Here is a 27,757-nt window from a genome sequence, read left to right as displayed (position 1 = left end):
AAGGTTCACAGCACAACGATCATAAGCACACAAACCAAGACAACACAGGACTGGCTTCGAGACAAGTCTCTGAATGTCCTTTAGTAGGCCAGCCGGAGCCCGGTCAAACATCTATAGCGAGACCTGAAAATAGCTGTGCAGCGACGCTCCCCATCCAACCTGACAGAGCTTGAGAGGATCTGCAGAGAATAATGGGAGAAACTCCCCAAACACAGGTGTGCCAAGCTTGTTGCGTCATACCCAAGAAAACTCAAGGCTGTAATTGCTGCCAAGGTGCTTCAACACAGAATTGACTAAAGGGTCTGAATACTTATGTAAATGTGATATCAGCTTTCTAATTTTTATACATTTGCAAAAATGGGGGGGGGGGGGGGGGGTATATTGTGTGTAGATTGATGAGGGGAAACGGCTGTAATGTAACAAAATATGGAAAAAGTCAAGGGGTCTGAATACTTTCTGAATGCAGTGCATGCAGTCACGCAAACAAACATACCTATATATACAGTGGGGAGAACAAGTATTTGATACACTGCCGATTTTGCAGGTTTTCCTACTTAAAGTATGTAGAGGTCTGTCATTTTATCATAGGTACACTTCAACTGTGAGAGACGGAATCTAAAACAAAAATCCAGAAAATCACATTGTATGATTTTTAAGTAATTCATTTGCATTTTTATTGCATGACATAAGTATTTGATACATCAGAAAAGCAGAACTTAATATTTGGTACAGAAACCTTTGTTTGCAATTACAGAGATCGTACGTTTCCTGTAGTTCTTGACCAGGTTTGCACACACTGCAGCAGGGATTTTGGCCCACTCCTCCATACAGACCTTCTCCAGATCCTTCAGGTTTCGGGGCTGCCGCTGGGCAATACGGACATTCAGCTCCCTCCAAAGATTTTCTATTGGGTTCAGGTCTGGAGACTGGCTAGGCCACTCCAGGACCTTGAGATGCTTCTTACGGAGCCACTCCTTAGTTGCCCTGGCTTGTGTGTTTCGGGTCGTTGTCATGCTGGAAGACCCAGCCACGACCCATCTTCAATGGTCTTACTGAGGGAAGGAGGTTGTTGGCAGTTGAAGTGTACCTATGATAAAAATTACAGACCTCTACATGCTTTGTAAGTAGGAAAACCTGCAAAATCGGCAGTGTATCAAATACTTGTTCTCCCCACTGTATATACACACACACACACTGCGTTTACACAGGCAGACCAATTTTTATTTTATTTTTAATAATTGGTCTTTCGACCAATCAGATCAGCTCTGAAAAAAATCTGATGTGAAAAGATCTCATGTGATTGGTCAAAAGACCAATTAGTGGGGGAAAAAAAATCAACATTTGGCTGCTTGTGTAAACGCAGACATTCATGCTACACACAAATCACAACTGTTTCTAACAGACTAATGATTGCTAAATACTGCACAATTTAAACACTTGCCCCCAATCCCCCTTCCCAAAACACTTGTAAATATTGGACTTTAAATTGTGCCTTAATGTATTATAGTTATGCTAAGATGTTTATTCTATTCTACTGAGCCATTTAGTTTATGTTCGTATTCTTAGTTTATTATTTCTTATTGTTGTATTGACAAGAAGGAACCTGCAAGTATGCATTTCGTTTGGACGGTGCATACCATGTGTCCTGTACATACGACTAATAAAACTTGAAACATGTCCGCACAGACAACAAAATGTGTGCGTTCGTCATGATGCTCCGAAACTGTGTCCATCCATACACACATAATAGTCTTGTGCAGCAGCCTATAAAATCTCATTTACTATACAACTAACTGTACGAGCTAGGCTTGATAAACTTGAAATATAAACCTGAACAACACTGCCCTCTTCAGGGCACCAAAAGGCAACAAACCTCATATATACTCATTTTACTGTATTAACCACTCTGGTGTGAATTTATGAGGTTACTTAAAATGCCCTCTTCAGGACAAGAACAGATCTTACACCTAGGAAATAAAAGACCTGAAATTGTTTTATTTAGGCCTATTTCCAACTTCTGCCAAACAACTCCTGATGAAACAGGAGCGATAAGAGAAAGCAAGAGAAAGAGAGACTCTGGCCTTGGTGTTTGAAGTCAGTAAAAAAGGTAAAAAATATTCAGATTTCAGATTTCTTGCTGTGAAACCATAGTCTCTTCTCACAAAAACAATCACTTTGCGTTATTCATCTGGTCAGGTCTTGCAAGCCCCTTGAAGATGTGAATCTTCCCAGCTCCGGTTAGCTCAAAGTTGTAGTCTATTGTGACGTAGGGAGGCTCTCCCACAATTCCTGTCTGTAACAGAAAGAGGATGTGGACTAAGATAAAGCAAGGATATGTAGCAAGAATGAGTGACTGAACCAAAATAACCTGATAGCTAAAAGCTGACATGGAGAGGAACAGGACAGTCCTGCAATATTTTAATGGTTGGGTTTGGCAGTTGTGATTTTTCAGTTTTTCATGCATATGTTTAATAATAATTTATATTTGAGTGTCAAAGTCAAACAAAGACATCTTACAGATGATTGAGGAGCGGAGAGTACGACACTGCACGCAGTGTTTGGGATTTATCCTTTTGTCTTACCTGTCCTGTGAGGAGGATGTTGGTCAGTGTGACAGCACCCAGCAGAAGACCGTTGACCTGACGGAGGACTGAGGGAAAAACAGGTGTACAGGCCACATGCCATGTCCACACCCCAAAGGACACCTGCTGAGAACAGCATACTCCTCACCTCCTCCTCAAAACCCATTGGAGGAGAAGGACCTCTGGATTTCTCATCCAATGGGTATTGAGAAGGAGGCGAGGACACGGGGAGTATGCAATTAAGATTCTCCCAGAAAGAAACCCACACCGTAGAGCTTTGTTATCCCTCCATCCATCCATCACACCATCCATTCATCCATTCTAAGAGTTATTCATCCATGATGGGGAGATGCCGAACTGTATTACTGTTCTCGGCTAGATAGATGACAGTTGTCCACACAGAACAGTGACAGACTAACATGTCAGAGGAGGCTGGTGGGAGAAGTTATAGGAGGATGGGCTCATTGTAATGGCTGGAATGGAATAAAACAATTACATTCCAGCCATTACAATGAGCCAGTCCTATGGCTCCTCCCATCAGCTTCCTTTTTAACATGTGTATGGGTAATGGCTATAGACCTATATATACTTACCAAATCCTACGCAGGGACAGACAGGGGTTTGAGAGAGTAGAACTGGGCCTCCCCTGCCTGATACCTTCTCATTCAGAAAGCACAGCCTCACCAGACTGGCATTGGCAGCGTAGAGCGCATGAGCTGGTGCTACCTCACAGTGCATCACACCCACCGCCACTGCTGAATGGGGAACCAGCACAGAGAGGACAAGGGAGGGACGTAGTGGAATTAGTATATTCTAAAAGGTAAAAAATATTACAGACTTGAATCCTATGCTTACACAGACATTAATAAAAACTGATTTGACACGAGCAGGCCGGCAGAACACGGCACTTATCAATGACATCAGCACTAGAGTGAAGCTACATTCTTCTCTAAAAGTTTGTATTATTTCTTACCTGGTAGGGGGTGAAGCCGTGCAGCGGTCTGACGGAGCCTGGTTCAGGGGACTGCAGCTGGCTGAAGTAACCCAGCAGAGCCAGGTCACGCTGCTCATTGCTACACTGGTGTCTCCTGTGGAAGAAAAACACACACCAGAGGAGGGGGGGGGGGGGGGTGAACTCAGAGAAGTAGAGCAAGAAAATCTCTGACAAAGGCTCATACATCAGCTTAATATGATACTCTGGCAAGTGCAGAGTGGGTTTGTCTTTTCTCCAAATAAAATGGCAAGTATCTTCCTTCAGCAGAAAAATTTATATCCATATCCATGGCAACCAAGAAAGCTGTTGTCTTGTTGGGACTCTTACATTTCGCCCGGGCGCCCCACTCCTTCAAACTGAATAGAGTATCTCCACTGGAGAGGATGGGATCCAGAGTTGTCCTCCCCCAGGGCTGACTGGGCAGGAGGGTGTCTGCCAGCCATGTGATGACTTCAGGAACTCAGGGGTGAGTTGGGGGCGCATTACTTTATCCCCACTACTGAGCTGCACCACGTGAGAGACGGAGCAGAGGCAAATGATGTCCACCAGCAACTGAAAGCCAAAACCTGAAGAGGCAGACACATGTCAACAGGTCAGTATGAAGAATTCAACAACAAAAAAGTATTAATTACTACGCATTATTACTATGCATAATTTATTTGTTGACATGTGTGCTTGCTTTCCCTCCTTTTTGAGGATTGGGTGAAACATGAACATGGCAGCTTGGGACAAATGTAGCTGTTTTTTCCCCAGGTTGCCAAGAATACGGCGTTACTGACCTTTGACGCAGCCCATTGTGTTGATGACTATGGGCATCTCTCTGTTATACAAGCGCCACAGGGAGTTGAGACTCCAGATAGCGGTCCAGGTCTGTTTCACAGGACAACTGGCCATAGAATCAAATCAAACTTTATATGTCACATGCGCCGAATACAACAAGTGTTGACCTTACCGTGAAATGCTTACTTACAAACCCTTAACCAACAGTGCAGTTCAAGAGTTAAGAAAATATTTACCAAATAGACTCAAGTAAAAAATACAAAATAAAAAAGTAACACAAGAATAATGAGGCTATATACAGGGAGTACCGGCGGGGGGGGGGGGGGGGGGTATTAATTGTTTAGCAGTCTTATGGCATGGGGGTAAAAGCTGTTGAGGAGCCTTTTGGTCCAAGACTTGGCGCTCCGGTATCGTTTGCCGTGCGGTAGCAGAGAAAACAGTCTAACCTGGGTGACTGGAGTCTCTGACATTTTTATGTACTTTCCTCTGACACCGCCTATTATATGTGTATTTGTCGAACTGCTATGCTTTATCTTGGCCAGGTCGCAGTTGCAAATGAGAACTTGTTCTCAACTAGCTTACCTGGTTAAATAAAGGTGAAATAAAATAAAATATAGGTCCTGGTTGGCAGGAAGTTTGGCTCCAGTGATGTACTGGACCGTACGCACTACCCTCTGTAGCGCCTAACGGTCAGATGCCGAGCAGATTCCATACCAGGTGGTGATGCAACCAGCTGCACCATGCTCTCGATGGTGCAGCTGTAGAACCTTTTGAGGATCTGGGGACCAATGCCAAATCTTTTCAGTTTCCTGAAGTGGAAAAGGTTTTGTCGTGCCTTCTACACAACTGTCTTGGTGTGTTTGGACCATGATAGTTCGTTGGTGATGTGGACACGAAGGAACTTGAGACTCTCAACCCGCTCCACTACAGCCCATGTTAATGGGGGCCTATTCGGCATGCCTTTTCCTGAAGTCCACGATCAGCTACTTTGTCTTGCTCACATTGAGGGAGAGGATGTTGTCCTGGCACCACACTGCCAGTTCTCTGACCTCTTCCCTATTGGCTGGCTCATCGTTGTCGTCTGAAAACTTAATGATGGTGTTGGAATCGTGTTTGGCCACCCAGTCGTGGGTGAACAGGAAGTACAGGAGGGGACTAAGTACACATCCCTGAAGGGCCCCAGTGTTAAGGATCAGCGTTGCAGACGTGTTGTTGCCTACCCTTACCACCTGGGGGCGGCCCGTCAGGACGTCCAGGATCCTGTTGCAGAGGGAGGTGTTCAGTCCCAGAGTCCTTAGCTTAGTGATGAGCTTTGAGGGCACTATGCGTGTTGAACGCTGAGCTGTAGTCAATGAACAGCAATCTCACATCGGTGTTCCCTTTGTCCAGGTGGGAAAAGGAAGTGTGGAGTGCGATTGAGATTGCATCGTCTGTGGATCTGTTGGGGCGGTATACGAATTGGAGTGGGTTTAGGGTGTCCGGGAGGATGCTGTTGATGTGAGCCATGACCAGCCTTTCAAAGCACTTCATGGCTACCGAACTGAGTGCTACGGGCGGTAATCATTGAGGCAGGTTACCTTCGCTTCCTTGGGCACAGGAACTATGGTGGTCTGCTTGAAACATGTTGGTATTACAGACTTGGTCAGGGAGAGGTTGAAAATGTCAGTGAAGACACTTGACAGTTGGTCCGCGCATGCTTTGAGTACACGTCTTGGTAATCCATCTGGCCCAGCGGCTTTGTGAATCTTGACCTGTTTAAAGGTTTTGTTCACATCGGCTACCGAGAGTGTTATCACACAGCCATCCAGTACAGCTGGTGCTCTCGTGCATGCGTCAGTGTTGTTTGCCTCGAAGCGAGTATAAAAAGGCATTTACCTCGTCTGGTAGGCTCGCTTCACTGGGCAGCTCGTGTCTGGGTTTCCCTTTGTAGTCCATAATAGTTTTCAAGCCCTGCAACATCCGACAAGCGTCAGAGCCAGTGTAGTACGATTCAATCTTAAACCTGTACTGACACTTTGCTTGTTTGATGGTTCGTCGGAGGGCATAGCGGGATTTCTTATAAACATACGGATTAGTCTCCCACTGGTTGAAAGCGGCAGCTCTAGCCTTTAACTCGATGCGGACGTTGCCTGTAATCCATGACTTCTGGTTGGGATATGTACGTACGGTAACTGTGGGGACAACGTCGACGATGTACTTATTGATGAAGCCAATGACTGAGGTGGTGTACTCAATGCCATTGGATAAATACCGGAACATATTCCAGTCTGTGCTAGCAAAACAGTCCATGTCATCTGACCACTTCCATATTGGGCGAGTCACTGGTACTTCCTGCTTTAGTTTTTGCTTCTAAGCAGGAATCAGGAGGATAGAATTATGGTCAGATTTGCTAAATAGAGGGGCGGGGGGGGGGCTTTGCATGCATCTCTGTTTGTGGAATAAAGGTGGTCTAGGATTTCTTTCCCTTTGGTTGCACAGGTAAAAATGTGGTAAAACTGATTTAAGTTTGCCTGCATTAAAGTCCCCACCCACTTGGAGCGCCGCTTCTGGGTGAGAATTTTCTTCTTTGCTTATGGCCTTATAGATTTGGTTGAGAGCGGTGTTAGTGCCAGCTTCGTTCTGTAGTGGTAAATCGACGGCTACATATACTATAGAGAACTCTCTTGGTAGATAGTGTGGTCTACAGCTTATCATAAGGAACTCTACCTCAGGCGAGCAAGACTACTTTAATATTAGACATCGAGCACCAGCTGTTATTGCAAAATAGACCCCCCCCCCCCCCCTAGTCTTAACAGACGTAGCATCTCTCTACTGCCGGTGCATGGAAATTCCCGCCAAGTCTACATTATCATCGTTCAGCCACGTCTCGGTAAAACATAAGATAATACAGTTTTTAATGTCCTGTTGGTAGTGTTGGATTCGAGGTAAACTTTGAACATTGTTATATGCATAAGCATAGTACATAAAGGAGAGGAAGAGACTGGTTTTTAATGTCAGAAGTTAATGGTTCTCTGTAGAAAGACAGAGGGGCTGTGGAATATGCTGGGTGGATGGGAGGGAGTCACGGGAGTGCGATTAGACCTCAAGGGGGTTGTGGTCAAGTCACCTTAAGGGAGACAGAACGGTTTATTACTTTATCACTTCGTCTTCCTGTCGAACCATAAGATGTAAGGATTGGAGAGAAGGAGGAGTGCCTAAAGTGGAGTATATACAGTGGGCAAAAAAGTATTTAGTCAGCCACCAATTGTGCAAGTTCTCACACTTAAAAATATGAGAGAGGCCTGTAATTGACATAATAGGTACACTTCAACTATGAGACAAAATGAGGGAAAAAAATCCTGAAAATCACATTGTAGCATTTTTAATGAATTTATTTGCAAATTATGGTGGAAAATAAGTATTTGGTCAATAACAAAAGTTTATCTCAATACTTTGTTATATACCCTTTGTTGGCAATGACAGAGGTCAAACGTTTTCTGTAAGTCTTCACAAAGTTTTCACACACTGTTGCTGGTATTTTGGCCCATTCTTCCATGCAGATCTCCTCTAGAGCAGTGATGTTTTGGGGCTGTTGCTGGGCAACACAGACTTTCAACTCCCTCCAAAGATTTTCTATGGGGCTGAGATCTGGAGACTGGCTAGGCCACTCCAGGACCTTGAAATTCTTCTTACGAAGCCACTCCTTTGTTGCCAGAGTGTGTTTGGGATCATTGTCATGCTGAAAGACCCAGCCACGTTTCATCTTCAATGCCCTTGCTGATGGAAGGAGGTTTTCACTCAAAATATCACGATACATGGCCCCATTCATTCTTTCCTTTACACGGATCAGTCGTCCTGGTCCCTTTGCAGAAAAACAGCCCCAAAGCATGATGTTTCCACCCCCATGCTTCACAGTAGGTATGGTGTTCCTTGGATGCAACTCAGCATTCTTTGTCCTCCAAACACGACGAGTTGAGTTTTTACCAAAAAGTTATATTTTGGTTTCATCTGACCATATGACATTCTCCCAATCTTCTTCTGGATCATCCAAATGCTCTCTAGCAAACTTCAGACGGGCCTGGACATGTACTGGCTTAAGCAGGGGGACACGTCTGGCACTGCAGGATTTGAGTCCCTCGGCGTAGTGTGTTACTGATGGTAGGCTTTGTTACTTTGGTCCCAGCTCTCTGTAGGTCATTCACTAGGTCCCCCCGTGTGGTTCTGGGATTTTTGCTCACCGTTCTTGTGATCATTTTGACCCCACGGGGTGAGATCTTGCGTGGAGCCCCAGATCGAGGGAGATTATCAGTGGTCTTGTATGTCTTCCATTTCCTAATAATTGCTCCCACAGTTGATTTCGTCAAACCAAGCTGCTTACCTATTGCAGATTCAGTCTTCGCAGCCTGGTGCAGGTCTACAATTTTGTTTCTGGTGTCCTTTGACAGCTCTTTAGTCTTGGCCATAGTGGAGTTTGGAGTGTGACTGTTTGAGGTTGTGGACAGGTGTCTTTTATACTGATAACACGTTCAAACGGGTGCCATTAATACAGGTAACGAGTGGAGGACAGAGGAGCCTCTTAAAGAAGAAGTTACAGGTCTGTGAGAGCCAGAAATCTTGCTTGTTTGTAGGTGACCAAATACTTATTTTCCACCATAATTTGCAAATAAATTCATTAAAAATCCTACAATGTGATTTTCTGGATTTTTTTCCTCATTTTGTCTGTCATAGTTGAAGTGTACCTATGATGAAAATTACAGGCCTCTCTCATCTTTTTAAGTGGGAGAACTTGCAAAATTGGTGGCTGACTAAATACTTTTTTGCCCCACTGTATACTTGTAGTGGTGGAAACATGTCTTTGTCTGAATACAGCTGTGTCAAACCTTTGAGAAGAATGAAACTTGGTTAAGCGTCTCTAGTGTCTGAGATATTTACTCTGAAACATTAGAACAGCAGGATAATCTTAATCGTAGGTCATCAATTTTATTTTCCAATGATTGCACATTAGCAAGAAGAATGGATGGCAGTGGGAGTTTACTCGCTCGCCTACGGATTCTCAGAGGGCACCCCGATCCGCGGCCCCTTTTCCTGTGTCTTTTCTTCAAGCAAATTACGGGGATCTGTGCCTGTTCCAGTGAAAGCAGTATATCCTTCTCGTTGGACTCGTTAAAAGAAAAAGTTTATTCCAGTCCACCATGAGTAATTGTGGTTCTGATGTCCAGAAGTTATTTTCGGTTATAAGAGACAGTAGCAGAAACATTATTTACAAAATAAGTTTTAAAAGTATTTCCACAAAATGCAAAAAACCCACAAAAAAATAGCACAATTGGTTGGGAGTAGAGGTCGACCAATTAATCGGAATGGCTGATTAATTAGAGCCGATTTCAAGTTTTCATAACAATCGGAAATCGGTATTTTTGGGCGCCGATTTGTATATATTTTTTTACCTTCATTTAACTAGGCAAGTCAGTTAAGAACACATTCTTATTTTCAATGACGGCCTAGGAACGGTGGGTTAACTGCCTTCTTCAGGGGCAGAACGACAGGTTTTCACCTTGTCAGCTCGGGGATTCAATCTTGCAACCTTACAGTTAACTAGTCCAATGCAATAACGACCTGACTCTCTCTCGTTGCACTCCACAAGGAGACGACTGCCTGTTACGCGAATGCAGTAAGACAAGATAAGTTGCTAGCTAGCATTAAACTTATTTTATAAAAAACAATCAATCATAATCACTAGTTAACTACACATGGTTGATTATATTATCTAGCGTGTCCTGCGTTGCATATAATCTGACTGGGCATACAAGTATCTAAGTATCTGACTGAGCGGTGGTTAGGCAGAAGCAGGTGCGTAAACATTCATTCAAACAGCACCTTTCGTGCATTTTGCCAGCAGCTCTTCGTTATGTGTCAAGCATTGCGCTATTTATGACTTCAAGCCTATCAACTCCCGAGATGAGGCTGGTGTAACCGAAGTGAAATGGCTAGCTAGTTAGCACGCGCTAATAGCGTTTCCAACATTAAATAGTCAAAGGTTAATGAAATACAAATGGTATAGAGGGAAATAGTCCTATAAAAACTACAACCTATATTGAAGACTCATGTTTAAAGGAACCACCAGCTTTCATGTTCTGAGCAAGGAACTGAAACGGTAGCTTTCTTACATAGCACATATTGCACTTTTACTTTCTTCTCCAACACTTTGTTTTTGCATTATTTAAACCAAATTGAACATGTTTCATTATTTACTTGAGGCTAAATTGATTTTATTGATGTATTATATTAAGTTAAAATAAGTGTTCATTCAGTATTGTTGTAATTGTCATTATTACAAATGAAAAATATATATATATTTTTTTATATATATTTTTTTTTAACATCGGCCGTTTAATCGGTATCGGCTTTTTTGGTCCTCCAATAATCGGTATCGGCGTTGAAAAATCATAATCAGTCGACCTCTAGTTGGGAGAATGTAAAACATCAGCCATGTTCTTCGGTGCCATCATCTTAGAAGATCATGTGCTCTGGGGCCCACTGGTGTGTGAAGGGGGGACCTAGAAACCACAAGGCAGACAGACAGACAAGGGTTCATTAGGGTTAGTTAAGACCCCAAACATTTATAGGATTGATGAAAATATTGCCGAAATGCAGGTAGTTCAAGTGTACTTGCCATTTGAGTAATGAATGCATTGGAAATTGTATTTACTGCACTAAAATGTATTGCACATGTGATTGTGATGGAAGGCAGTACAGTACATACCCAGCAGTGGCTCTCTAACAGTAGACAGGGAGAGACAACCTGAGGGAGTGAACTCTGTCTGGCCCAGGTCACACTCCAGGTATTCTACACTTGCAGTCCTGCGCAAGTGCACACGGTTATTGCTATGGGCATTGTATCACTGCAGAACCTTTCAACCAAACAAACAAAGTAACAAACACTACTCACTGGTTTAGTGAGGTACTGAAGAAGTGACGGTTGAAGGTGGACTTCCAAATATTCTTAGCACCACATAATAGAATAACTGGAAAGCCATCTAGCTCCTCTGTAGATGGAAAATAACAATCAATAAGTAATCTAGTTAAAACATCTCAGTATCCCTCATGTGGAATAAAACGTTGTGGCGAAATCTTGTACGGAGCCTTCACCGTGCACTGCCACTTTAAGAGTGCATCAGCAGTCAGGACTAGGAAGGAACTAAAGATAGCTCTTCCGGCTCTGTGTGGGGCTCTCGGTTGGCGCGCAGTCTTGACAGTGTGTGCAACTCTTTGCGAAAGTCGTGTTTGTTTTCAGTGTGCTTAGTTTGTAAAGTGTTGAAGTCAATCGACAGTTTTTACTGCCGGTGTTACTGCTCATGATCGTGTTTGGAATGTTTTGGGGCCGCTCCTGTCATTGATCGCATGGATAAGTAGCAACTAGGGTTGCAAAGATTTGGAATCTTTCTGATAAATTTCAGGAATTTTTCTGGAAATTTTCCATGGAAGCTAAGCCCTGGAATTTTGCTTAAATTCATCATCAAAGCTTATAACAGTGAAACTTTTTTTGTGGGATACACAAGGCAATTCTAGGTCTTGTGGCATATTATTTTGGTTAAACTACCCCCAATTCAATAGAATTGCAACCCTCTGCATGCACAACTCATTCTTCAGTCACATGTGCAGTGCACTCTTCCATTACACGTACAGCTAATTCTCAAGATCTTGCACACTAATAAGATGCTATTGACTCCACACTACTACCCTGTTTGAGCCAAGGACTACATGCTTTCTGGTAAGTTTTGATTACAATACTGGGTGGGGTAAATATATTTTATATGACATACATGATGTTTTGTTAATGAGTACATAGTAGCCTACAGCAAAGTGTGCTAAATCATTTCTAACTTGTTAACAATTTGGGTTTTAGCTTGTTTGAGCCTGCTAACTGAGGAGTGTTAATTCACCTATTTCCATACATATTTCATTTTAAAAATTTCTTACAAATGAGTTGTTTAATGTAACTGCTTAACTATTTCTCTGTTTTTTTAATCATTTATTTTCTAATCTTTACAGGAAAATGCCCATGGGCACTATCTGATGTGTGGAGACATTTCACTGCAGCTAATGTAGAAGGAAAAGCTGTGTACATTTGCAAATACTATGCCAAATCATATGTGAAGAATGCCACAAAGATGCAGAATCATCTGGCCAAGTGCATCAAGTTCCCTCAGCGCTCACAACAAGCAACCTCTGACAAAAGTCCCTCTACTTCTATTCCAGGTGAAAATGATGAATCAGACACCTTATCGATAGCAACAGCTCATGGTCCTCATGGAATCAGAAGTTGTTTTTTTTACTCAATGGAGGAACGTAGTCAGAAATGCTGATGAATGTCTGGCTTGAGCTGTGTATGCAGCTGGTTCACCTCTGATGCTCACAGGCTGTGTGTATTGGAAGAGATTTCTGAATATTCTCTTCCCAGCATACACCCCTCCAACTAGACATGCTTTATTTTCTATAAATGTTTATTTTCCACGAATGTTCGTGGGCAAGGAATAATTAACTACATCATCTCCACCCCTCAACCAGTATTCTCAAAAATCTTTATCTTTACCCCTATCTGACAATACCACTACAACGGAACATGCTTGTCTATAGAAAAGGACTGAAGGGGACCTGTGTGTCATGCTAAGATAGCAGGGCTGTGTGCGTGTTTACCTGCACAAGCGTTAACAACGTTGCAGAGAGCCTCCCTGCAGGTCTGTGACATCAACATGCCTCCGGCTGTTTTCCTCAATAGGGTCATGCAAAAACAAATGTCACCTTTATTTAACCAGGTAGGCCAGTTGAGAACAAGTTCTCATTTACAACCACGACCTGGCCAAGATAAAGCAAATCAGTGTGACAAAAACAACAACACAGAGTTACACATAAACAAACGTATAGTCAATAACATAATAGAAGATAAATCGGGTGGGTGTTGCTATGGTGACCAGTGAGCTCAGATAAGGCGAAAATTTACCTAGGAAAGACTTACAGATGACCTGGAGCCAGTGGGTTTGACAACGAATATGTAGTGAGGGCCAGCCAATGAGAGCATACACGTCGCAGTGGTGGGTAGTATATGGGGCTTTGGTGACAAAACGGATGGCCTTGTGTAGACTACATACAGTTTGCTGAGTAGAGTGTTAGAGACTATTTTGTAAATGATGCCAGAGAGCGGTGTGTCCAGCAAGTCTGAGCTGTCTCAGATGTCTCTCTATCAATGAAATGTATTTATAAAGCCATTTTGACATCAGCATTTGTCACAGTAACTCTACAAAGAAGAGGCCTGTACAATAAAAGTCTACATGAAAAGGCTGTAGAGATACAGTGCCTTGCGAAAGTATTCGGCCCCCTTGAACTTTGCGACCTTTTGCCACATTTCAGGCTTCAAACATAAAAACTGTATTTTTTTGTGAAGAATCAACAACAAGTGGGACACAATCATGAAGTGGAACGACATTTATTGGATATTTCAAACTTTTTTAACAAATCAAAAACGGAAAAATTGGGCGTGCAAAATTATTCAGCCCCCTTAAGTTAATACTTTGTAGCGCCACCTTTTGCTGCGATTACAGCTGTAAGTCGCTTGGGGTATGTCTCTATCAGTTTTGCACATCGAGAGACTGACATTTTTTCCCATTCCTCCTTGCAAAACAGCTCGAGCTCAGTGAGGTTGGATGGAGAGCATTTGTGAACAGCAGTTTTCAGTTATTTCCACAGATTCTCGATTGGATTCAGGTCTGGACTTTGACTTGGCCATTCTAACACCTGGATATGTTTATTTTTGAACCATTCCATTGTAGATTTTGCTTTATGTTTTGGATCATTGTCTTGTTGGAAGACAAATCTCCGTCCCAGTCTCAGGTCTTTTGCAGACTCCATCAGGTTTTCTTCCAGAATGGTCCTGTATTTGGCTCCATCCATCTTCCCATCAATTTTAACCATCTTCCCTGTCCCTGCTGAAGAAAAGCAGGCCCAAACCATGATGCTGCCACCGCCATGTTTGACAGTGGGGATGGTGTGTTCAGCTGTGTTGCTTTTACGCCAAACATAAAGTTTTGCATTGTTGCCAAAAAGTTCAATTTTGGTTTCATCTGACCAGAGCACCTTCTTCCACATGTTTGGTGTGTCTCCCAGGTGGCTTGTGGCAAACTTTAAACAACACTTTTTATGGATATCTTTAAGAAATGGCTTTCTTCTTGCCACTCTTCCATAAAGGCCAGATTTGTGCAATATACGACTGATTGTTGTCCTATGGACAGAGTCTCCCACCTCAGCTGTAGATCTCTGCAGTTCATCCAGAGTGATCATGGGCCTTTTGGCTGCATCTCTGATCAGTCTTCTCCTTGTATGAGCTGAAAGTTTAGAGGGACGGCCAGGTCTTGGTAGATTTGCAGTGGTCTGATACTTCTTCCATTTCAATATTATCGCTTGCAGTGCTCCTTGGGATGTTTAAAGCTTGGGAAATCTTTTTGTATCCAAATCCGGCTTTAAACTTCTTCACAACAGTATCTCGGACCTGCCTGGTGTGTTCCTTGTTCTTCATGATGCTCTCTGCGCTTTTAACGAACCTCTGAGACTATCACAGTGCAGGTGCATTTATACGGAGACTTGATTACACACAGGTGGATTGTATTTATCATCATTAGTCATTTAGGTCAACATTGGATCATTCAGAGATCCTCACTGAACGTCTGGAGAGAGTTTGCTGCACTGAAAGTAAAGGGGCTGAATAATTTTGCACGCCCAATTTTTCAGTTTTTGATTTGTTAAAAAAGTTTGAAATATCCAATAAATGTTGTTCCACTTCATGATTGTGTCCCACTTGTTGTTGATTCTTCACAAAAAAATACAGTTTTATATCTTTATGTTTGAAGCCTGAAATGTGGGTCGCAAAGTTCAAGGGGGCCGAATACTTTCGCAAGGCACTGTAGATGTGACTGTCAGTGTCAACCCACCGAACTGAGTCCAAACAGCTTGTTGAGGTCTGAGAAACTAGTGAGGAACCGCATCAGGAGTATCCAAGGGCACCAGCAGGATCACACTGGAGTCACTAAACAGCCTCTTACGTGTCTCTAAACAGAACACAAAAAATAAAGAGTAGCATTTAAACTCCAAACAAAACAATTTACTGCTTCAAAAGTGATCTAACTAGGCCTAGAACTGTAAACAATCACTAAAAGAAGTCAGCCGAGTAAAGTATTATGCAAATAATTTCAAGGGTGGATGGTGTCATTGAAATTCTCTCCTTACCTGAGAGGTACATGCGGACGATGACTTTGGCCACTAGACGGCCTGCTTTCTTGGTCTTGTTGGGGTTAGGGGAGTCCCCCAGTGTTGTGATGGTGAGGGGGCAATGTGAGGAGGGGGAGAACCGTGGGTAGGACTGCTGACCCTCCTCAATGGTGAAACCATACACCTCCAGCCGACCGTACAAACATGATAGAAGGCACTTCCCCCTAAAACACAGGGTTTGCAGGAGAAAGACATCAAGAAGATTTATAGAACTTTAATCCCACAGCATGGCCAGCTTATAGCTGGGGGGTGGGGGGGTCAGAGCAGGCAGCTTATAGCTGGGAGTTTAGTTGCCACTGAAAAGTCAAAAGTGTAGCCTAAAAGCCTGCGCACGTACCTGACTCTGTTGCATGACCAGCACTGTACGATTATGGACGTGGTCTTGCTCTGCACAGTGAACGAAAGCCGCTCCTCTATCCAGCCAGGAGTTGCATTGGCTGAGACAGAACTTTCCTGGCCCTCCATACTCTCTCCACCACCATTCTGATGTAGAACAGACTTGGCAAAGGAGCTCCAGTCTTGGGACTCATCTGACTTACTGCCCTGCTCTGATCCACCTGCTCCCCTGTTGGTCAGGGGGTGACTGGGGGTCCTCCCTATGTCTGCCAGAACCTTGACCTGTGAAGCACACAGCCTTGGCTTTCTTCTTTACTCTCTCCAGGTTATGCTGGTCCTTTTTGAGGTTAGATGCCTGGTGCTGCAGCTTGGCCATGGCAGTGCTTGGGCTTAGGTTTGAAGTTGGGGATTCTGTTGGGCTTGAGCCACTTGTCCTTACAGTGTTGCCTCATGGACATCTGTTTGGCCTCGATTGAGCTTTGTGCACTTTCATGGATCCTTATGGCTTTCCTTTTGCAAGTATGATGAATATGGGGGAACTCTGAAGAGAAGAGTACAAAATGAACACAACAAGTAATGCAATGAGCCAGCATATGTACACACTACTAGGCTACATAGTTAGCAAGGTAACATTGATTGTTGTTAGCAGGCGTTAGCTAGTTAACGTTACTGTAAATAAAACGTGAGCTGGATAAGTTAACTTAGCTCACTAGCTACTGTCAGTAACATAAATTGAGTTTCTTAGCTAAATTTAATGAACAGATGCTGCCCAATACTGCAGTTGAATTAATCTCTGGCTAGCTAGCCAACTAACACAGTTATCTGAGGCAGCTAGCTGTTAGCTTAGCTACCTAGCCAGCAAATGTTATTGTGATGGATATTTTTTTTTAAATGTAACCTTTATTTAACTAGTCATTAAGAACAAATTCTTATTTACAATTGACGGCCTACCGAGGAACAGTGGGTTAACGGCCTTGATCATGGAAAGAATGACATACTTTTCGGTCACTGGTTGATGACCCAACACTAAGCTACCCAATGTATATTTATTTTAATTTGTTAAATACTTTTATGGTAAGTATTGCTTTTTTGTTTTTACATTGACTGATAATTTCAAAATAATATTTAAATAATATCTAAATAATGTGAAGAGGGGTTTGTTCTCTGCCCACTTATTTTATGGATAAGGAATCTTCCATGAAAGATAAACAAATTAACAATGAAAGTTAAATCAGGGTCCATATCATTTGGATCAAAATAAAACATAATATCAGTCTCTCAGATTAAAATTAATAGTAGTTTATTTTAAAATCTTCTAACTCACTCCAAAATCCTCTGACATAAGAAGTACTAGGATACCCGTTCACACCCTGATCAGCAAAAGTTGGATACCAAGCAGTACCTCTCCGTTGTTTCTCAGAAAGATGCTAGACGGCCCACTATAGCTAACAAATGCAAATCAGGTTGACACATTGCTTTATTGTTAACTAACGTAACTGTTCCACCATGTGAAGCAGCCAGTCGCCATCTGATTAAAGTTACATTATTTGGCTAACCGACATCCCACCATAAACACCGGCGGCTACAGCGTTCGCTTCCAATTTAACTGCAAAACGAGCTTGCTATCTACCTCATATTAGTTAAAATACGTAAAATAGGGATTATTTGTGACAATAACCAGCAACGCAATCTGGAGACAAAATATTTACTGTAGCTCAGAATACTACACCGTCAAAACAAAAGATGTCGAGTCTCCGCTCATTACCACAGCCACAAAGTCATTTATGACTAAACCCCGCCTATTTCTCTTATTGAAATATAATCATAACCTTAACCACATTGCTAATATTATGCCTAACCGTACCCGTAAGACCAAAAAGCTATTTTTAGTTTTCATACATTTTTACGGCCATTTTGACTTTGTTCCTGTGGTAACTAGGGATATTGCTAAAACATAATTAACCTTCAAGGAGTTCAGGCATGCTCAGCTGTTCACGTAGGGTGCGTTCGTATATTCGCTCTGGCTATTTATTCCAATTTCAGAGTAAATGATACATTTACGAACGCTCAACACCCGTAGAATATGGCCGGTATCAGTAAACGTCGGCAAAAAACGCAATTAAATGGTTGCCAGCAGCAGTTACAGACACCAGCGCTCTGGATAACATGAAAACAGCCCTAGCCTCTGTTCTCTAATTTGTGTCTGGAAGTAGCTAGCTTTGGTGCTTGACTGCTGTTGTGTGGTCAGAACGCTTGAATCAACTCCACTACTCAGCCAGAGCGTCCAGCGAAACGCTCTGAATTTACGAAAGGAAAATCTGACAACGGTCTGAATTTACGAAAGGAAAATCTGACAACGGTCTGAATTTACGAACGTCCTGGGCGCACTCCATATTGAATTTACGAACACACCCGTAGCTAGCTGCTTGTGGAGTTGACAGACAGCTGACCATGCATCCACAAAACTGAACATAAACTCGAATGCAATTCTATAGCTATACGATCGTATCATTTAAACGTGATGTTTACATGCTAAGTTACACACTATTTCAATTCAATTTCACAGCACGACGCTAGCCTAAACGTCACATCCGGTCCCAACCGCCTGGCCTGGACTAAAAAGAAAGCAATTCATGTTCCTGAGACGTTAGTCAAAATAACTTTTTATAAATTATATTATATTCACTGCACCATTCCGACAACTGATAGCAGTGATACGAATGTCAGCATCCTGCAAAGGTGAGGGTGACTCGCATCTCTATTTCTGCTGGACAGATGAGTTTAGGGAGCGTCTGTATAATGTCTGAAACGTTGAGGTGCGTAGCTAGCTAGGGGTATAGGCCTAACGTTAGCTAATAATGTCTAAGTATTGCATTTGTCTGTGTCTAATATTCAACAAATTCTATTTATTTTACTATTCAATTATCTCATATGTTGGTATATTTGAAACTGCTCAACCCCTTGTGCAAAGTGAATATCTAGCTAATAATGCACTTCATCTGAGGTCTGGACTAATTTATACATTATGGATTGCTGATGATGCTATTGCATTTTCAAGAATGCTAATAACCTAATGATATTAATATAAGTTAAAATAAAATAAACCTATTTTCTATCAGTTTTTGTGAATTTTCATCTGTGTTATGACCCTTTCAGCTGCATGACACTGAATCCAGTGTCCCTTGCAAGCAGCAATCTATTGTCAAGGGTGAGAAATGCATACAAAGGTGAGTAGCAACCATGCCCAACGGGTTTTGTCCTTTCTGAATGAGCAGAGGAGTCTCAGCTCGTTCTGTGATGCCAAACTGACTGTAGGAGGTGGTGGGAGGGTGTACAATGCCCATCGCAATATCCTGGCCTGTTTCAGTGGGCGGTTCCAGGAGTCCGAGCCAACCACCACCATGGTTAAGGAGGTCTCCCTCCCAGAGGAGTTCCCCACTGATGGCCTGGAACTGCTTCTAGACTTTTTCTATACCGGGGAGTTAAACCTTGACTCTCTGAATCTGGAGAATGTGCGACAGGCTGCAGACAGCCTATGTGTACCAGATGCCCTCGCACTTTGTCAGCAGTTTGCCACAGAAGGGACCGTTTCTCCAGAAGGACTGCATTCTGCATGTCTTCTGAGCAATCATTTTCAGCCAATCTCAGCTGTAACTTATGTAGGAACCAAGGCCACCCTAAAAAGAGGGAGGCCCCCTAAAAAAAGAGGGAGGCCCAAAAAATCCCAAACCCCTAGTAGTGGCTCAAGTAAGAAGGATTGTCTGGAAGCTACCGCCACCACAACTGCCATCACAACTCGCTCTGGGAGTAGGGTGAAGGCCTCCAGAAGACCGCTTGGAGAGGGCCCCTTTGTGCGTCTCCTGCCCCATGTGGGGACCACTAGCAGGGGGACTCCACCACTAGTTATTAGCCTAAAGGATAGGAGTGATGGGGCTGAGGAGGAGGGACAACGCCTCCCTCAGCCTACAGATACAACAGAGGTAGGCTACAATATGTTACCTTATCCTAAAGTGTTAATGTAAGATTGAGTGTGGCCCTCCACACAATGTGCCTACAGATTTGTAGGTTTTATACTAGAATTATACAGTTGCAGGTGGATGGCCAGAAGATGTGATGAATGACCGTAGAGATGATGATGATGATTCATTGTATTTGATTATTTGACAGGTAACAGATGTGTTCGGCAACCTTGTACCAGATTTGAGCTACAAAGCTAATTCTCATCTGCAGCCTCTTGATGAAGAAGACTATGATGATGATGATGATGATGGCGGTGGTGGTGATTTGGTGGAGGGGGTAGCTGAGGACACTGATGAAGAGTATGTGCCCTATGCCCTGCTGCCTACCTCCTCCAGCCCCAAAGGCAGACGTAAAGGACCAACCAAAGCTGTCAATAAAGAGAACGGTGAACGGGCAGCCAAGGGGTCTACAAAGGGCTCTGTTCAGTGCCCCACCTGCAATAAGACCTTCCTCAGCAAGTATTACCTCAAAGTACACAACAGGTACATAACTGCTATCATATTGTATTGACTTTGCCAATCACCATGTCTATATTAAACCACCGTTGTCTTTACAGGTGTGTCCTATTTAAATAACTTATATTTAGCAAGAGAGACCTGAATAATGAAAAATACCGGTATTATTGAATGACTAGTGTGAATAGTGTGTGGTTTCTGTTCTTCCTGTGTTCCTCAGGTGTCATACAGGTGAGAAGCCCTTTCCATGCTCTAAGTGTGGAAGGAGGTACTACAGGAAGGAGAATCTGATGGACCACCAGGCCAGAAACTGCAACTGTGGTGAAAAAATAAAAGTGGTGAGTGACCAGCAGGACCAAGGCCTTGTTTACTAGGCATCAATAGGAAGGAAACTGAGCATAAATGGGAGGGACTACCTTGACATGTCCAATAAGTAAGTAGCCTTGCAAAAGCCTTGGCTAATGCACGCTGGAAAGGCTTATGTGGCAGGAGCCGATCTCCTGTTTGTGTAGCGTGAGGCAGCTTGATGTACAAGTACACCTCCTGGACCGGACGCTAGTCTATCGCAGGGCCTTACCCCCAATCTCCTTAATGCTAAGTGCCAAGCGGAGACTCATCAGGTCCCATTTTTACAGTCTTTGGTATGACTTGGCCAGGGATTGAACTCCCAACCTTCCAATCTCAGGATGGACATTCTAACCCCAAGGCCACTGACTTGTCCAATAAGAAATACCATAAATGATACAATGCTTTAGGTTTTCCCTCATGTACTGTATGTGTGTATTCTTGTTTTTACTACAGGTACACAACTGCCTTCAATGCCACATGTCATTTGACAGATTGGGGGATCTACGTCTGCACACGGTCTCCCATACAGGGGAAATGCCCAATAAGGTCCAGTACCTACCACAAATTATTATTATTATTATTATTTTTTAAATTGAACCTTTTATTTAACTAGACAAGTCAGTTAAGAACAAATTGTTATTTACAATGACAGTCTACCGGGGAACAGTGGGTTAACTGCCTTGTTTAGGGGCAGAATAACAGACTTTTACCTTGTCAGCTCGGGGATTCGATCCAGCAACCTTTCAGTTACTGGCCCAACATTCTAACCACTAGGCTACCCGCCGCCCGATACACAGTACTGTGAACATGTCATTAATTGACATTGTAAGACTTATCTCTCTGGTGTGTTTTGTATCAAACTCATATTGAGTCATCGCTTGATCTTGTATCTATTTCAGTGTACGTCATGCTCGGAACAGTTCATGCATAAAAAAGATTTAAGAAGTCACGAAATCAAAATCCACGGTGCACCCAAACCACATGCAGTAAGTCTCTCTCTCTCCTTTGTGTTAATTGGTCTGTTTTTTCATGTATTCAATCCTTTATTCCTTCTGCATTATTGTCAAGATTTATGACTGCTTTCTTGCTGATCACCTTCTAACCTGTGATAATACTTTTTCCCACAGTGCTCTCTGTGCAGCAAAGCATACCTGTCTAAAACAGAGCTGCGTCTGCATGAGGCGTCCAAGCATCGCGGCGAGAAGCTCTTTGTGTGTGAGGAGTGTGACCATCGAGCCTCCAGCCGACACGGCCTGCAGATGCATATCAAAGCCATTCACAGGTGGGGCTGAGACTGGCCATGGTAGTGGAAGAGGGGTTTGTTACCATGGGGGAGCTAGACTGTTTGACTCAGCCTTACTGTCGTGTGACGGGTTAAATAATGTGACGTCCCTGTTTGTCTTAATTTCTCAGAAACGAGCGTCCATTTGTGTGTGAGTACTGCAACCGTGCGTTCACCCAGAAGGCTAACCTTAACATGCACTTGCGGGTTCACACTGGAGAGAAGCCCCATCAGTGCCACCTCTGTGGGAAGACCTTCCGGACACAAGGTAGCAACTTCCTCCTGCCCGCCATCCTCTCACTAGGCCCTGTAGAAGGCAGAGCAGGACAAACCCATTTCTAACAACAAACATAGCTGCTCAGATCATATGTTATGATTTAGTCTCATAGTAATCATTTAGATACACCGGTTCTGTCTCACAGACTAACACAAACTCTCACGTTAACATCCAGTGTGCTTTCACATGGTCTATTCCAATGCTCAACATTGTGCTTGTGCCAATGCTTATGTCTGTTCATTGTGTGATTTCAGCCAGTCTTGACAAGCACCACCGAACCCACACAGGAGAGCGACCTTACAGCTGTGAGTTCTGTAACCAGCGCTTCACAGAGAAGGGACCAATGCTCCGCCATGTTGCCAGCAAGCACCAGGAGGACCGCCCTCACTGTTGCAAGATATGTGGCAAGACCTTCAAGGGTGAGAATGGCCACATGAGATTGTGGCACCACAGTTAAAATATATTTCTTTCCTGTCATGTTTGAGTTTACACAAAGCTTTGTAGTACTAAGTTCTTTGCCTAAAACAGGCTTAAGATTATTTATTTTATATTTTATTTAGCCTTTATTTAACTAGGCAAGTCAGTTAAGAACAACTTCTTATTTACAATGATGGCCTACCCCGGCCAAACCCTAACCCAGACGACGCTGGGCCAATTGTGCGCCGCCTATGGGACTCGCAATCAAGGCCGGTTGTGATACAGCCTGGAATCGAACCAGGGTCTGTAGTGACGCCTCTAACACTAAGTGCCTTAGACCGTTGCAGTGCCTTAGACCGTTGCGCCACTCGGGAGCCATTATCATTAGCGCTACAAAATGTTTGGGAATCTCACACCTAATGAGTAGATTGCTTCCAGAAGGGATTCCATCCCGACTTCAGTTGAACAAGACAAGTTTGCCATATGTTTTCTTATTGTCTTGTTTACTCCGCTATCCGCCAGCCGTCGAGCAGCTCCATGTCCATGTGCGTCGCCATCAGGGCATGAGGAAGTTTGAGTGCGAAAAGTGTGGCTACAAGTTTACCAGACAGGTAGGCCATGCATTTCCAGTGTGCTAGCTTGGTTCTTCAAATTTCATGCACGCCTACTGCTCACCCAGCCACTGAGGGAATCATTAAATTTGTATTCAATGGATATGAACGCTGAAGTCTCCTCTTTTTCTCCAGGCTCACTTACGGCGTCATGTTCAGGTCCACACCCGTACAGAGAACTACAATCCACGGGAGAGAAAGCTACGGAATCTGATAGTAAAGGACGTGGGGTTGCAGGATGAGACTAGCCCCTCACAGATACCACCCACTGAGAAGGAGACAGCGCCTGTCTCTGGACCAAGTGTCCCAGTCTCTGTTCCTGTCTCTGGACCTATACCTGGACCTGGAACTGTATTAGGAGCCAGTGACATCCTCAGGGTGGTGATCCAGCCCCTTATGGAGGAGGTGGTGTCCAGCCAAGGGCAGATGGATGTGGGCTTTAACCAGGACCAAGTGGGCATTACTCAGGTTGGGGTGGCACAGGGACATGGCCAGGTGGATGTGATGTCCATCAGCCAGGGTTTGGGTGTGGCGGGGCATAGCTTCAATGTGACAGATGTGATGGAGCAGACTCTACTGGTCGCAGATTACCCCATCCCTGAGACCACGGTGGAGCTGGAGGACATACAGGAAGATCCTCCTGCTAAGAGCAAGGCCTGAGGACTAAGAGCAAGGCCTGAGGACAGGACAGACTGGTATCTCACACCGCTAGACATTCTCATTGGAGAAGCCTAGAGCAGCTTGAGTACTGCAAGACTTCAAGAACTCCCACACTGTGGCTACTCACTCTGCTCTGCAGTCGAAGCATTCATTTAATTCCAGTCATTATTGTAACCATGTTTTCTGTCTAAATTACTGTACAGAAGAACTGGTTCCCACTCAGCCCAGTAGATGATGAACCCCTCAAGACATTCCCCTACTCTGTGTGCATCTTATTCATTTTGCCTGTGCATTGGGTCTGACAATGTAATATAAGTTGGCTTAGGTTTTATGAAGTTTGTTGTGTTTTTACACAATTTGATGAGATAAGTCAATAGGTCAGGTTGTGAGAAGTGAATGTAAATCAATGGGATTGTCTTGCATCATCAAGTCAAACGGTAAACAGAATAAAGTGGCAGTCCTGCCTGCAGTTTTATTGTAATCACACTGTAAGGATGACCTCTCTACAGTATACAAACAACGCAAATATGAAAAACTGTGTTTGGACAACACAAACATCTTGTATGAAAACACACAACTGAATGGCATTACAGTAAGTAAACAATACTAAAATTAACTTTAGTCAAACACATGTTGCACAAATAAATTGAGAATGTGTTACCACCTCCAGTTACCATAACAGCGGTTGTCACCGGTATCTATCTTCATATGTACCTCTGCCTCCTTTTGCACTAGGAAAACACACTAACGTTATATGAACTAACACTACAAATACATTTTCATAAATAAAACTAAACCATTCTAATAAAATATTAAAGCATCTATAATAAAATAAATGCACCTTGAAAGAAAATATGACCAGTACTTCATGCAGGCTAGATTGGTAGTCGTGCCAATTAGGTGTAAACAGTCAGTCTAGATGAGGGAGAGCAAAACGGTGATCAGCATCTGATAGTCTATCATATCAATAAAACAGGGACACATCTATTTAATCTATCACTTTGATGGGGTTTTAGAAACCCAGTCCCAGTTGCATCACATGCTCTGATTCCATCCTACGGTTCCATAGTTGTACAGCACTGGACAAGTCTCCAGATTAATTTCGCAATCGTTATCAAAGCTGGTTAGTGCTAGAAAACATTATGGTGGTTGTATTAGCTTTTGGAATGTATGGGGTCATGCCACTGATTATGAGCGATAATGTTGGCTCTCACAACCGGAAAGTGGAAAACAACTCCGTAGTTAGTTGATTATGTAAGATAAAAAATAAAAAAAGATATACAGTTGAAGTCAGAAGTTTACATACACTTAGGTTGGAGTCATTAAAACTTGTTTTTCAACCACTCCACACATTTCTTGTTAACAAACTATAGTTTTGAAAAGTCTGTTAGGACCTCTACTTCGTGCATGACACAAGTAATTTTTCCAACAATTGTTTACAGACAGATTATTTCACTTATAATTCACTATATCACAATTCCAGTGGGTCAGAAGTTTACATACACTTAAGTTGACTGCCTTTAAACAGCTTGGAAAATTCCAGAAAATGCCATGGCTTTAGAAGCTTCTGATAAATTATGTCAATTAGCCTGAGTCAATCGGAGGTGAACCTGTGGATGTATTTCAAGGCCTATCTTCAAACTCAGTGCCTCTTTGCTTGACATCATGGGAAAATCAAAAGAAATCAGCCAAGACCTCAGAAAAAATGTGTAGACCTCCACAAGTCTGGTTCATTCTTGGGAGCAATTTCCAAATGCCTGAAGGTACCACGTTCATCTGTACAAACAATAGTACGCAAGCATAAACACCATGGGACCGTGCGGCCGTTATACCACTCAGGAAGGAGACGCGTTCTGTCTCAGAGATGAACATGCTTTGGTGCGAAAAGTGCAAATCAATCCCAGCACACCAGCAAAGGACCTTGTGAAGATGCTGGAGGAAACAGGTACAAAAGTATCTATATCCACAGTAAAACAAGTCCTATATCGACATAACCTGAAAGGCCGGTCAGCAAGAAAGAAGCCACTGCTCCAAACCCACCATAAAAAAGCCAGACTACTGTTTTCAACTGTACATGGGGTACTTTTGGAGAAATGTCCTCTGGTCTGATGAAACAAAAATGGAACTGTTTGGCCATAATGACCATCGTTATGTTTGGAGGAAAAAGGGGGATGCTTGCAAGCCGAAGAACCGTGAAACACGAGGGTGGTAGCATCATGTTGTGGGGGTGCTTTGATGCAGGAGGGACTGGTGCATTTCACAAAATAGATGGCATCATGAGAAAGGAAATTTATGTGGATATATTGAAGCAACATCTCAAGACATCAGTCAGGAAGTTAAAGCTTGGTCGCAAATGGGTCTTCCAAATGGACATGGACCCAAAGCATACTTCCAAAGTTGTGGCAAAATGGCTTAAAGACAACAAAGTCAAGGTATTGGAGTGGCCATCACAAATCCCTGACCTCAATCCCATAGAAAATTAGGGCAGAACTGAAAAAGCGTGTGCGAGCAAGAAGGCCTACAAACCTGACTCAGTTACTCCAGCTCTGTCAGACGGAATGGGCCAAAATTCACCCAACTTATAAGAAGCTTGTGGAAAGCTACCCGAAACGTTTGACCCAAGTTAAACAATTTAAAGGCAATGCTACCAAATACTAATTTAGTGTATGTAAACTTCTGACCCACTGGGAATGTGATGAAAGAAAGAAAAGCTTAAATAAATCATTCTCCCCTCCCTATTATTCTGACATTTCACATTCTTAAAATAAAGTGGTGATCCTAACTGACCTAAAATGGAATTTTTATGTTTTTATGAATTTTTAGGATTAAATGTCAGGAATTGTGAAAAACTGAGTTTAAATGTAGTTGGCTAAGGTGTATGTAAACTTCCGACTTCAACTGTATAACCATAATCTAGATAATACACTACTGCCTGCCGTAGATTATCCATGTATGTATAGATTTTCCTTTCCCCAACATGAGACCTTCATACCCAGCCAGTCTATTAGTCCAGTCAATAATATGCCCATTGATCATGATCAATGACAGTGTGGTAGGCAAGTGAATTACATGGGGATCACAAAATTGCACACATGTTCAGTCACATAAGCACAATGTAATGTAATTACAGTCCTATAGTGATCACATCCATGCAGGATCATTTGATCACTCTGTCTTTCCACCTTTTCTGTAGCATCATAAAGAGGTGTATGTTTTCACAGTAAACCTAAAATGGCTGAAACAGTGGTCAGTATGATATTCCCTGACCCATTAGTTTTTGGAGTGTGTTACACTGGGTTGACGTCGTGGTTCTGGTTGAGGTTGTGGTTGTGCATGGCCTGATTGCGGTGGTGTCGGTGCAGGTGGATGGAGTTAGCCTCGGGCAGGTCAATGGGTTCGAAAGCGTTGGATACGGCGGGCATGAGCTGGCGGAAGATGCTGACACTGCCATGCCAGAAGGTGGGCTGGGGAAGGCGGCCTGCGGGTGTCCAGGTATGGGTGGAGGGGTCGTAGGCCTCCACCATGTCAGACAGCTCAAATGTGTTGTCATAGCCACCAGACACGAAGAGACGACCACCCAGGACTGCTACACTGCCTCCTACATGGACCTGAAGAAGGAAACAGTACAAATGTTGATATAAATACTATTGTAAAGGCAGAGGGAAAAATGTGGCAGGCCATAACATTAGCACCTCCTGTG

General features: G+C 43.2%; 2 protein-coding genes, 1 long non-coding RNA gene and 1 pseudogene across 7 annotated transcripts in view; 1 reads left to right on the top strand and 3 right to left on the bottom strand.

The window, feature by feature from the left end:
* Nucleotides 1-839: 839 nt before the first annotated feature.
* On the bottom strand, nt 840-3,697 carry LOC139416746 (uncharacterized). The gene is made up of 4 exons (XR_011635122.1): nt 3,556-3,697; nt 3,176-3,337; nt 2,583-2,708; nt 840-2,293 (listed from the first exon to the last, which is right to left on the bottom strand). It is a non-coding gene; the product is annotated as an uncharacterized lncRNA (long non-coding RNA).
* A 5,448-nt stretch (nt 3,698-9,145) lies between these two features.
* LOC139416745 (polynucleotide 5'-hydroxyl-kinase NOL9-like) lies at nt 9,146-18,169 on the bottom strand (annotated as a pseudogene).
* LOC139416743 (telomere zinc finger-associated protein-like) lies at nt 11,559-24,532 on the top strand. 4 transcript variants are annotated; one of them, XM_071165780.1, is made up of 12 exons: nt 11,559-12,103; nt 12,385-12,591; nt 19,144-19,967; nt 20,155-20,489; nt 20,683-20,800; nt 21,264-21,356; nt 21,710-21,796; nt 21,938-22,092; nt 22,224-22,360; nt 22,624-22,788; nt 23,309-23,397; nt 23,533-24,532. In XM_071165780.1, the coding sequence occupies exons 3-12, from the start codon at nt 19,203-19,205 to the stop codon at nt 24,055-24,057; spliced, it is 2,469 nt and encodes an 822-aa protein (XP_071021881.1). In that variant the 5' UTR covers nt 11,559-12,103; nt 12,385-12,591; nt 19,144-19,202; the 3' UTR covers nt 24,058-24,532. The 4 variants fall into 4 exon arrangements, with proteins under 4 accessions (XP_071021881.1, XP_071021883.1, XP_071021882.1 ...); XM_071165782.1 differs by lacking the exons at nt 11,559-12,103; nt 12,385-12,591 and adding an exon at nt 18,317-18,726 and having other exon boundaries at nt 19,144-19,214; nt 19,355-19,967; XM_071165781.1 differs by lacking the exons at nt 11,559-12,103; nt 12,385-12,591 and adding an exon at nt 18,317-18,726 and having other exon boundaries at nt 20,218-20,489.
* LOC139416744 (kelch-like protein 21) overlaps nt 24,505-27,757 on the bottom strand; it is a 29,434-nt gene continuing 26,181 nt past the window's right edge. The window contains exon 5 of one of the 2 annotated variants that reach the window (XM_071165783.1): nt 24,505-27,665. In XM_071165783.1, the coding sequence (XP_071021884.1) occupies nt 27,345-27,665 (321 nt within the window). In that variant the 3' untranslated portion in view covers nt 24,505-27,344. The remainder of the gene's footprint in view (nt 27,666-27,757) is intronic. The other variant, XR_011635121.1, reaches the window with a different exon arrangement.

Source organism: Oncorhynchus clarkii, chromosome 9 (genome assembly GCF_045791955.1).
Source record: "Oncorhynchus clarkii lewisi isolate Uvic-CL-2024 chromosome 9, UVic_Ocla_1.0, whole genome shotgun sequence".
NCBI classification, from domain to species: Eukaryota; Metazoa; Chordata; class Actinopteri; order Salmoniformes; family Salmonidae; genus Oncorhynchus; species Oncorhynchus clarkii.
This window is presented reverse-complemented; position numbering and strand designations above follow the sequence as displayed.

What these genes read in the sequence shown, in the direction of transcription:
- LOC139416743 (XM_071165780.1), top strand. Translation starts at nt 19,203, where the DNA reads ATGCATACAAAGGTGAGTAGCAACCATGCCCAACGGGTTTTGTCCTTT. An exon ending in CATATCAAAGCCATTCACAG is followed by an intron (nt 22,093 to 22,223) that starts GTGGGGCTGAGA and finishes TTAATTTCTCAG; the next exon opens with AAACGAGCGTCCATTTGTGT. An exon ending in GAAGACCTTCCGGACACAAG is followed by an intron (nt 22,361 to 22,623) that starts GTAGCAACTTCC and finishes GTGTGATTTCAG; the next exon opens with CCAGTCTTGACAAGCACCAC.